This window comes from Coturnix japonica, chromosome 6 (assembly GCF_054131305.1).
Source record: "Coturnix japonica strain WE chromosome 6, WE-NBRP24, whole genome shotgun sequence".
Lineage (NCBI taxonomy): Eukaryota > Metazoa > Chordata > Aves > Galliformes > Phasianidae > Coturnix > Coturnix japonica.
This window is the reverse complement of record NC_140668.1, coordinates 4,373,688-4,384,401: the sequence shown is the minus strand read 5'-3', so window position 1 is coordinate 4,384,401 and position 10,714 is coordinate 4,373,688. Positions and strand designations below refer to the sequence as shown.

The 10,714-nt window shown below is 46.1% G+C and overlaps 1 protein-coding gene across 1 annotated transcript; it reads left to right on the top strand.

Moving 5' to 3' along the window:
• Positions 1 to 263: 263 nt before the first annotated feature.
• Positions 264 to 9,637, top strand: LOC146760246 (man(5)GlcNAc(2)-PP-dolichol translocation protein RFT1-like). The gene is made up of 13 exons (XM_085550765.1): positions 264 to 374; positions 493 to 578; positions 688 to 804; positions 1,192 to 1,381; positions 2,007 to 2,108; positions 2,553 to 2,687; positions 3,381 to 3,459; positions 3,730 to 3,780; positions 4,518 to 4,648; positions 5,753 to 5,897; positions 6,510 to 6,615; positions 7,691 to 7,940; positions 8,392 to 9,637. The coding sequence occupies exons 1-13, from the start codon at positions 312 to 314 to the stop codon at positions 8,554 to 8,556; spliced, it is 1,620 nt and encodes a 539-aa protein (XP_085406891.1). The 5' UTR covers positions 264 to 311; the 3' UTR covers positions 8,557 to 9,637.
• The last annotated feature ends 1,077 nt before the right edge of the window (positions 9,638 to 10,714 follow it).

Sequence of the window (10,714 nt, the reverse complement as noted above, 5' to 3'; positions counted from 1 at the left end):
GCTAAAAGCTGCATGGCCAGATCTGGGGCTTTTCTTTCCTGTCCGTGCCCCCAGTGCTGCAATGCACCACATCACTGCGCTCACACGCGCTGCTTGTGCTCCATCCACATTCACAAGTGGAGCTGGACGCCTCTGGCTGCCATTTCCCCGCACACTGAGGCCGTACATTGTATCGCTGCACACCCCGCTGTGTCACCCCGCCGCCACCTGCTGACAGGCACCACACGGGTCGGGTTCAGCTCTGCTGCCGTCCGCCCCCTCGTGACGTCATCGCGGCGCGACGCCGTCCTTCCGGCCGGTCGCTCGGTGTCATGGCGGCCGTCGGTGCTCTCCGTCAGACCGCCCGCCTGGCCTCGTCCAGCGCCCTGCTGCAGGTGCGGGCCGACCCGGGACCCCCGGCCCCGCCTCCTCCCGCTCCTCGCCCTCCTGGGCGGCGCCCGCGGGAGCCGGCCCGGCCCCCCGGCAGCGCTTTCCTCCCCCGTTCCCCCGCAGGTGCTGTTCCGGGCGGTCACCTTCGGGCTGAACGCGCTGACGCTGCGCTACCTGTCCAGGGAGCTCCTCGGCGTCGTCAGCGTGAGGTGACGCCGCGCTGCCCCGGCAATGGGAGCCGCCGGGAACCGCCTCTGGTGGCCGGGTTTCCTTGGCACGGAGCGGGGCCGACCCCGTGTCCCGTCGTGTCTCCCGCAGGCTGACGCTGCTCTATTCCACCGCAGTGTTCCTGGCCAGGGAGGCGTTCCGCAGGGCCTGCTTGAGTGGCGGTGCGGAGCGGAGCTGGGCCGCGACCATCAACCTGCTGTGGCTGACGTGAGAGCGGCTCCGCTTTGCTTTAGAGCTCACTCCTGGTTCCGGCTGGACGAGGCGGCGGGTCCTGCAGCGGGACCTGCACGAGGCGGCCCGTGTCTGCAGCCCGTGTCTGCACTGCATGCCGTGCATGTTTTCTTCTGCTGACTCCACTGCCGTTGCCTGGAAGGCTCACTGTAACAGTTACATTGGGGCTGTCAGACTCATAGCTGCAAGTAGTAGCTCGCACTGACAGGTTTTACACCAAAACTTGTAGCTACAATAGCAATGAGTTTGTCTGATCTCTTTCGACATACGTAAAGTACAGCAGCGTGGGAAATTTGAATCAGATTTTCTCTTGTTCTTTTTTCTGCTGAAGGAAACCTGACTGTTTTTACATTAACTTTTTAGAGTCCCTCTTGGTGTCTTCTGGTCTGTTTTCCTGGGCTTCGTCTGGCTGCACGTACTTGAAGTTCCGGATCCATCCGTGGTTCCTCACTATCAGGCTGGCGTGGTGGCGTTTGGCCTCTCTGCAGTTGTTGAGCTTCTAGGGGAGCCATTCTGGGTTTTAGCCCAGGCTCACCTGTTTGTAAGGCTTAAGGTTAGTAGGGAAGCTGTGAGCATAGGGCTGTGTGGGACGGAGAAACTTCGTGCTGAAAAAGTGACGTAATGGAAATGAAGACCAGATTCCTGAACTGGATCTGTGCATGTTCAGGGGTGCTTAAAAAACAAATGAAGCTATGGGTTGCTTCGTGCTGTACGATGTAGTCATAATGTATTTGTAACGTTAATTTGCTCCTGTTTAAAAAAGGAAGTTAATTTGTTTAGAAGTTACCTCCCTAATGCTCATTAAATGTATAATCACAAGTGTTGCTCAGAGGGAGGCACAGACGCCTTCCACACTTCTGCTTTTCACTGTCGGTGTGAGGCTGTGAAATGCAGCAGCTGGGGTCACGATTGTGCCAAGCAGGATTTACTCCCATGTGGGTCCCACACAAGGGAGCGGGGCAGTGTGATGGGGGAAAAGTGCCCTATAAGACTTGAGAATGTGCAGAGATGCTGCAGCGTGAGGTGGTCAATGCAGCAGCAGAACTGTGGTAGCCACACTGACTGTGAATGCCTTACAGGTCCTTTGTGGGTTGTGTGTGTGAAACTGGAGTGCTTTGCCTTCCTGTAGGTGGTTAAGCTGGCAAAAATGAGCGTTGTCTATTTTCTCTTTCTTGAAGGTAATTGCTGAAAGCCTTTCGATAGTGTCAAAATGCACTTTGACAGTTATCTTAGTCATCCTTTATCCGCAATGGGGCCTTCACATTTTTTCCTTGGCTCAGGTAAGTTTCCTGTATTCTGTATATAAATTCTTGCTCTGAAATGTTCTTTGCTGCTGTCTGTGACATTTAACCTGCTAGATAACACTGAGGAGGTGAGAGAATGTTCCTCCGAGGTGAGGGTTTAAATGTGAAGGATTTTGGTGATAGACGTTACTTGGCGCGTTGAGCCCAGTCAGTTTAATGGGCACCTTTGTTGTGTGCCTAAAGGTACATTTTGTGAATAAGGTTGTTACGTTGTGTGTGCTTTAGCTGTTCTTGAGGGCAGAGGGCTGTGATGCTGATCTGCTGATTAAAATGAATTTAAATCAACAGTACTCTGTGTGTGGGGAGGGGAGTTACAGTAACGCCTTCAGCTAGGTTCAGAGTTGACAGGAGGAAGAACTGCCTTCACTTCTCACTGAGTTCTCACTCATTCTTTGTTTTTTTCCTTCCTTGTCTTTCCAGCTTTTGTACACCAGTGTTCTGGTGCTGTGCTATGTGGTTTGTTTTGCAAAGTTCTTGGGGTCTCCTGAAGCAACAAAGAAGTCATTTCCGATTACAAGAATGAAAGGCCTGTTACCTAACTGGATGGCGGATAAGGTGGGTCACACAGTTCATTCTTAAGTCTTTGATGAGAGCGCTTTGAAAACTGGAGTTGATGGAGTGACTGAGAGATTATTTCTGCTCCTGGACACCATGGCTGGTTAGGAAGCATGGTTGCATAAAATTCCATTCACAGTTGTTGCATTCAAATCCTTGTCAGAAAACCACAGTGAACCTGGAGCTCTTTGTTTCTGGGCCTCGTTGGCTGCCTCATCTGTTGATTGGAGATGGAACATTTACAGTGTTAAAGGGAGTGAGCTGGTATCAGGTAGAAGAGAATCCAGGGTTGTCTTACAGAGCTGGTACTTCAACTTCTCCTCAGACAGAACGTGGTGGTGCACAGCGTCCTGCAGATACTCAGATCTCTGATGTCCTCCAAAAAGGAAATGGGGCAAAGAAAGAAATGAAAAGGCAAAGATGAGGAGGAGACTGAGAGATTGAGGACATGAAGGCAGTTCTGTCTTGTGAGGCTTGCAGGAGTGCTTTGAAGAGCACTGAAAGATGTACAGTACTGTGAGGGGCAGAGTTATATTGGTCTGCTAAACAACTTTTCCCCCTCTCTGGTTACTGTTGAGTGATTTACTCTGTAGAAAACTTATGCAGTTCCTTTGTGTATCTGCAAAGATGGTGATTTTCCACAAGGGAGAAAGTCAGCCAGACCAGGGTGACGCTGCTTCTTTGATTTTGCAGGCTTTCCTTAACTGGAAGGAAGCATGGCTGACTTGGAGCTTCTTCAAACAGTCCTTCCTGAAGCAGATTTTGACAGAGGGTGAGGCTCGATGTGTGGGAATGCTGGGGGAAGGAAAGTGGATACAGGTCACAAAATGGACAAGGAGCCTGGGAAGGCTGGGAGGGGATGGTGGTCAGAGCGGCACCAGCAGGTGTTGGCAACCCAGGTGCAGTTACGGAAGGTTTGTGGAGGATCAGAACTGTACCGTCCTGCTGGACATGTCTCTGGAATGCATCCTGTTAGCAGGGCCTGGACACACACGGGGAGAGATGTGGGGGTTTGTCCTTACTTCTGTGTTTTCAACTTCAGGTGAGCGATACGTGATGACTTTTCTGAATGTGATAAACTTTGGCGATCAGGGTGAGTGTGGCGATGCTGTGCAACAATGACATCATTTTCTAGTTGCTCCTTTTTGTCTGCTTCTGAAAATACTGAAAATATTAGAAACCATTTGAAAATAACATGAAAATGTTGGAGGATTTCAGTGGCGCTGGGACGTTGAGGTGCATTTCAGAGAATGATGGGTAAATGGTTATTAAATATAACACACACCAAAAAACAAGAAACAAAACCAGAGCAACTTGTTTGAGGGTCGTGGATTTAAGGAATGCTTCTCCCTTGGATCAAAACTTGGCAGTTGTGCCTCTTCTGCTGTGCGTCTTGTTTCTGTTTTAAAAACTTGGAAGGAGGCAGCATAGTATCTGATACATTGCAGTTCCTTCTCTTCATTTTCTTGGCCCTGTTGTCTTCCTTTGCAGTCTGTTAGCTGTTACAGCAGGAACACTGTTGTTTGTAGCATCACATCTCCAACTGAATGTGCTCCATAAAAGCAGTGTCCTTACAGAGTAATGAATGGCAGCAGCAGTTCAGGTGACAGCACTGGCTGCGCCACAGGCTGATTCTCTTGCATCTGGATCTTTTATCTTCCTCTGTAGTAAGAACTGAAGGGGCTGCCTGGGGGTGTCTGGGGCTATTGCTAGATTTGCTCTAATGCTGCATTAAGTTCCACTGGTTCTCTCTTTGTTTATCAGAAATGTGGAATAGGAATTTGTGCCAGAAAAAAAGTGACAGCTTGTTGGTGTGTTTTGTTTGTGAAGGTGTGTATGATATCGTGAATAATCTCGGGTCACTGGTGGCCAGGTTCATCTTTTTGCCTATTGAAGAGAGTTTTTATGTCTTTTTCGCTCAAGTATTGGAAAGAGGGAAGAATGTAAAGGATCAGAAGCAGGTACGTTTGTTAGTATTGGTTCCACATGAAATGCTTACCTTCTGTTGGAGATCAATTGTATCAGGAGTGTGACTGACGTGTGTTTAAATTACTGAGTGTAAAGATATTTGGAAAGAAACTTGAAGTGGAGACCATGCCGAAGGAGTCTGGACAAAAAGCAAATGGATAAAAAGGTAGCGAAGTAGGAGTTACGAGGTGCAATGACATAATGCTGCATTGTCTGGTAATTGAAGTTAAAATCCTCTACTCCAACAGCATGGTGCTTGTGCACCATGTCTGTGCAGCTGTGCTGAGGCAATTACTGTAGGTTCAATCTCTTTCCAGCAAATAAGTGGCACTTGACAATATTTGACTGACTTGAAAATACAACAGGCTGGTAAGCATTGAGCGCTTCAGAGGGTGCCCTTTCCAGAGGAAGACAGCTGTGTTTTGGCTGAGCTTTGGGATTGTTTGCGCAGTAACGATGGTTACATGAAGGAGAGGTTTCTGTATGCTCTAGAAGAAATTCTTGGTCAGATAGGAAGGTCCCAGTCAGCCAAGTGTCATGTCTCACGTTAATGGTAGGCTGACAGAGGTGTACCTGTGTGTGTGTTTGACGTGGAGTGTTCATGGTGTGTTTGTGTGTGGGCTTATCCCGTGCACCTGGCAGGAGGTTTGACTCCTCATGAGGGGTGTGGGCAGCTGCATCTTACCATGTACAGAACTCACAAGTGGCTCCTTATGCTGTGGCGAAACTTGTAGTCCAGTGTAACAATGAAGACGTGGCCCTTTTGGTGATTCAGGCTGTGGCCCTGGGCAAATGCTGTGCTTTTCTTTGCTATTTACTGGCTGCTGTTTGCCCCTTTCCTTAAGCCCTGAAACAGAGCTGTCAATGGCTGATCTTTGTTGAGAGTTCTGCATATAATACGGAAGAGAATAAGAATACCTGAGCACAGCTGGAAGCCAGGACCAAGTGTGTAGGTGTGTCAATACCAAAAAATAGTCTTGGCTGTGCCTTGCATTGTGCCAGTGACTGGTGACATGGTGACAGCAGCAGTTGTGCTGGTTCTAGTTCGTGTAATTGACTGCTGGGTTTTGTTGTTTTGTTTCTGTTTTTTTCTCCAGGATGATGTTGCTATGGCTTCGAATGTGTTAGAACTGCTGTTGAAGCTGGTGCTTCTGATTGGCCTTACCATTGCTGTTTTTGGATGTGCCTTTTCTCAGCTGGCTCTGGATATTTATGGAGGTTCAATGCTCAGTTCTGGAACAGGTAAAAAGCTTTAGCTGTGTTTTTTGTTTCTCAGCTCTGTTCTGAGCTCTTGGCTCGGTCAGCTTTCTGTCTGAAAAAAATCAGCTCAGGTTAAAAGGAGCTTCAAGTAGCCTCATTCTGGTAGAATTATTTGATTGCTTTGCCCTCCTGTAGATGCATGCATTTAGAATATTCCAACTGTAGCACCACAGCTCCCAAAGTTACCTGCAGGGATGCTTGCAGAGGCTGGAATGTAGCCCAGCAGTAGTTTTAACAATATTAGGAGGTTTACAAGGAAGGAAGGATAAAGCATTGGCTTTTCCTGACTTGTGTCACATGTACCAGCTTATGGCCCAATAAATACAACCACCACTTTTGTGGAGGAGATCTTGTCTGTTACATTAATAGCTGCTGCCGCCTTGTACTTTGTGTTTGGGTTCCCCTTGCTTTGTTTATTCTGTTTGTCATCTTGTCAAGATGTCCAGACCAGAAGCTTCTCAAAGGGACACAGAAGTTGCTGTTATCATCGGTGATAATGTTACAGCTTCTGTTGTGGAGTATGAAACTGTGGCTTTATAAAAGAAATAATGATCTCTTTATCCTTGTAATGCTGCTGTCTTTATTTTGTTGTAGGTCCCGATCTTCTCCGGTGCTACTCGTTGTATGTCCTATTTCTTGCTGTCAATGGAGTAACAGAATGTTTCACGTTTGCTTCGATGTGCAAAGAAGAAGTGGACAGGTGAGGAGTACCCCTAGTGCATCTGTGTGTGATTTGCATGGAGTTAAGCATGCAAATGGGGAACAATTGTTCTGCTTGGATATTCGCTTGGAAATGCTTTTCTGTTACTGAGAAGGCAGTTTCTTTTTGCAGTCGTTTTAAGGACTGTGTGCAGACCTCGATGTAAAAGCTTTAGTTTAAACCTTTGGGTAAAAAGGATCCGAACTGACAAGGTTATTAGCTTTTAATACACAGCAAACTGGGAAAGTAATTTAATGTGAAGTCTTATTTTCTGTACATGTACGTGAATAGAAGCTTCAGTTTTTAAGGTGGACTGTTATGTTAAACTCCTTAAAGTCTTGCAGCTGTTAAAACTTCTCAGTCACAGTTTCTATAGATCACATTTGGGATGACATCAGTTCAGTGGTTTATCGGCCTTGAGGAGAGCTCTGGACAAGATGACTTCCTGTGATGTTTTGCAGCCTGGATGTTTTCTTGGTTCTCTGTTGTGGTGTGTTGGCACTGCAACCTGATGGCTGCCATCGGACTTGTTTCACTTCTGTGGCTGTTGTCTATTACAGCTCTGTTCCAAATTAATTAGGCCTTTATTTTTTTTAGGTCATTAATTAAAAGAGAACCTCTTTTAGCAGTTTAGCAATTGAGCAATTCTTTTTAGATGTGCAAGGACTGCTTTTGTCCCCCTTTCCAAGTGTGATCTTCTCTTTAAAGCCACTGTTTGGAGCAGGACTAAGTGTCACCCTATTGAGCGTTATTGTTCTTCAGTACCGAATAGAGAAGGAAAAAGTCCTCAGTGTTTGATACTGCTAATTATTGTTAGTAGGTTTTCTGAAGTGAATGCACAGGTGAATAGTAGGATAGAATTTCCTTCACTTAAAGTAGTTGTTGGTTTAGTTTACTCAACGTATTTTTCATTCTTGTGCTGCATTTCTTTTCTCAGCCTTGCCGGCTGTTAGGAGATGACAGGAGTTGTTGCTCCCATGTTTTAGAAAGCGAATGGATTTTTATCTTCTGAAAATGAGTTTAGTAATTAAATAGTGCAACTGCATATGTTGTTTATATTGTTTCTTCTTCCTAGGTACAATTTTGTTATGCTGGCCTTGTCCTTCGTGTTCCTGTGCATCTCTTATTTCTTGACCCGCTGGCACGGAAGTGTTGGCTTCATCCTTGCCAACTGCTTTAATATGGGTATTCGCATTGCTCACAGCATCCAGTACATCTATGAGTACTTCAAGGAAAGCTCCTACAGACCTTTGACAGGCTTGCTTCCCTCACCGTTTTTAATACTCGCTTATGTCATAAGTGGAGGAATTACTGTTTATTCAGAGGTAAGTATCTGCCTCGGGATGTTCCTTTCACTGCGGAGGTTTGTCAGATGGCTTCATTACCATAAGGAAAGAAATATTATCAACAGGAAAGGCTTACAACCATAGCCTTGGAGATTTCCATTACATCTTGCAAGGCTGCGTATAGATCTATTAAAAATGAAACAAAGACATGCAATTATATTGATCTTCAGATGTGTGCCTGCTTGCCTTCTCCAGGTGGCAGAGAACTGTGTACCTAATGAGTCAGACAGTTCTGCTGGCCATCTGTATATCCACATTCTTAGTTCTTGGTAATTGATGGTGATAGTGCAAAGAAATGGTCACTAAAGATTCGGTTAAAAAAATAAAAAATCAGTGCAGGGGGAATAAAACAACAACATCTATCATGTATCTAGCTGGCCTACCTTGTGCCAACTGGTTTTCCTTCAGTTGCTGGTTTCCTTTGTTTTAGGCATTCTTCTGCTGCGATAAGGGTTGGATGTCAAGGCTGATTCACATCAGCATTGGGGCGCTGTGCTTTGCAGCTACCACCATTACCATGTTCTGCACAGAGACCAAGCTGGTCCACTTTGTCAGAAGCCAGTTCCTCTCCCAGTATATGAAGAAAGGAACATGAAATGCTCGTGGGCAGAATAATTCTTGTTCGTGGCTGCAATTAAGGAGGGTTGTATTCTTTGCACGGGTCTGCCTGGATAAAGGTTTCCACATGAGTTTGTTGGAAGTATTGATAGTGACAGTATAAGTGGTTGCTGACTAAACTACTCTGTACAGTGAAAGAGAGCCGAGTAATTTTCTCTTCATGCATCATTCGTTCTTAGCTTTTCTTCCAACAGCCTCGTTGGTGATGAAGGTCTGTAGTGCACCTGCCTGACATGAACTGATGGCCAGAATTAATGTGGGGAGCTCCCATTCTTACTGGTAGGGAGACATATATGAAGGCATTGTATGGCTTACGTCTTAATTAACATGTAATTAAGAATACCCTTATTGAGGATGGTGGGCTGTTGAAAAAGTTAGCAAAGAAATGGTTTGATGTTGAAAAACAAAAACCAGAACCAAAACCTGAAGCAAACACTGGAGCGAGGACCAAGCACGAAACCAGTACCAAAGTGGAACGTAATGCAGCACAGAAAAACCTGAGTTATCGGTGCCCTGAAGTGAGAAGCATTAAACAGACAGTTCTGGTACTTGCAGGGAAGCTACTGGAATATGCAGCGTGTCCAAGTCCAAGCTGGCTGTGTGAGTTTACTTCTGTCAGCATCATTCATGTAAGGAGAGAATCGATTAGCTTGTCAGAAATGCTCTGAAGCTTTTCTCTAGACAGAAGTGTGGTGGGTTTTTGAGCAGTGCCGAACAACAGCTGTGAATTACAGTCACGTCCAAGTTCCAGAAGGTAGAGTTAAATATCATTGACTTCACTGCTGTTCTGTTCCTACCTGAGGTGATCAGTGCAGTTATGAGCAGATTTGTCTCGCCTTTCTGCAAAGTGGAACGTTGTGTATGTTGAATGAGATTTCCTTCTGGGTTTGTGCGTGTTGGATCTCTTGCTTTTGGATTAAAAAAATGCTGCTTTTTCTTACAACGAGGTTTTTCATCTGGTTGCTCCTTTTTGTGTTTGTTATAAACCTTTGTGTTGATTTAATTTATTGAAAATGTCAATGCTCAGAAGCAATAAAGCATTGAATTTTGTTTCCTAAGGGCGCCATGTCGTATTGCTGGTCTAAGATGTGACTTCAGAGCATACGAGCAGCACGTTGTAACAACCAGCATTCCCTTCACATGGTTTGAGTGGAGCAGGAAATGCCGAGTGTGCTGAGACGTACAGCATGAAGACTTCACTGTCATCACATAGCAAACTCCACAGGTCCTGAGACAGCTCTAGAAGCATCTTCACTTCCAATGGCAGTGAGGAGTTGGTACCAATGGACAGAGCTGACGGGGTGAAATGCTTTCTGGTATCACTGTGGTACCGTTAGAAATGTTTGGTTCTGTTAGAAATGTTTTCTTAACTGTCGCCTCCAAATCCGGCGACAAGTCAAGGCTGCGTGTGAAAGTACCGTGCCTCCGCACATGGGGAACAGATGAGACTCACACACAGTGCGTAATGCCAAAAGAATGAATTTAATGCCTTGCAACAAATAGTATATACCGGTACATGTGACCGCCCCCATCAGGTACTTGTGACCTCCCTGACTCCAGCCCAGGTGCACCCAACAGCTTTGTCTCAAGTGATGCACGGTCATAGTTTACAAATCCTGATGAGCGGGCTGAAAGGAAGTGATCACACTATGATACAGGAACATCCCCTTCACCCGAGATTTCTGTCCAGGTTTTGTCTTCTCCAATTTAGAAAAGGCTCATTGGTAGGCTAACAGCATTGTAACCAGCATTACTAACACATCAAATGCCTATTCCCATAGATTCCAGCATTGGTAACATTAGATCCTATTTGATTCACATCCAATTTATTAATAAAATAGAAGCACAAAGGATAATAACCTGGATAATGCCTAATAATTGCAGTTCCTGAGACTGCATTGGAAATGCTAGAAATTCTCCCATTATGTCGCTCCGCTGTTATCTGCAGTATAGCAGGTTACAGAGCAGCACACGGGCCCAGTCACTATGAAAACTGGATACTAGGGCCAGTCCTAACGACTCCCATTTACTTTCCAAAAGCACAATTTGTGCGGGCGATGGGGCAAAGGGAAGTGATGTGCCCGAGGAGTGGGGCTGAGCAGCAGGCAGGAGATGCTGGGAGCTTTGCAGGGCGC

Excerpts from the sequence above, each read along its gene's own strand:
- LOC146760246 (XM_085550765.1), top strand. The coding sequence starts at position 312 with ATGGCGGCCGTCGGTGCTCTCCGTCAGACCGCCCGCCTGGCCTCGTCC. Across the intron at positions 5,898-6,509 it reads AATGCTCAGTTCTGGAACAG|GTCCCGATCTTCTCCGGTGC; the intron begins GTAAAAAGCTTT and ends ATTTTGTTGTAG. Across the intron at positions 7,941-8,391 it reads GAATTACTGTTTATTCAGAG|GCATTCTTCTGCTGCGATAA; the intron begins GTAAGTATCTGC and ends CCTTTGTTTTAG.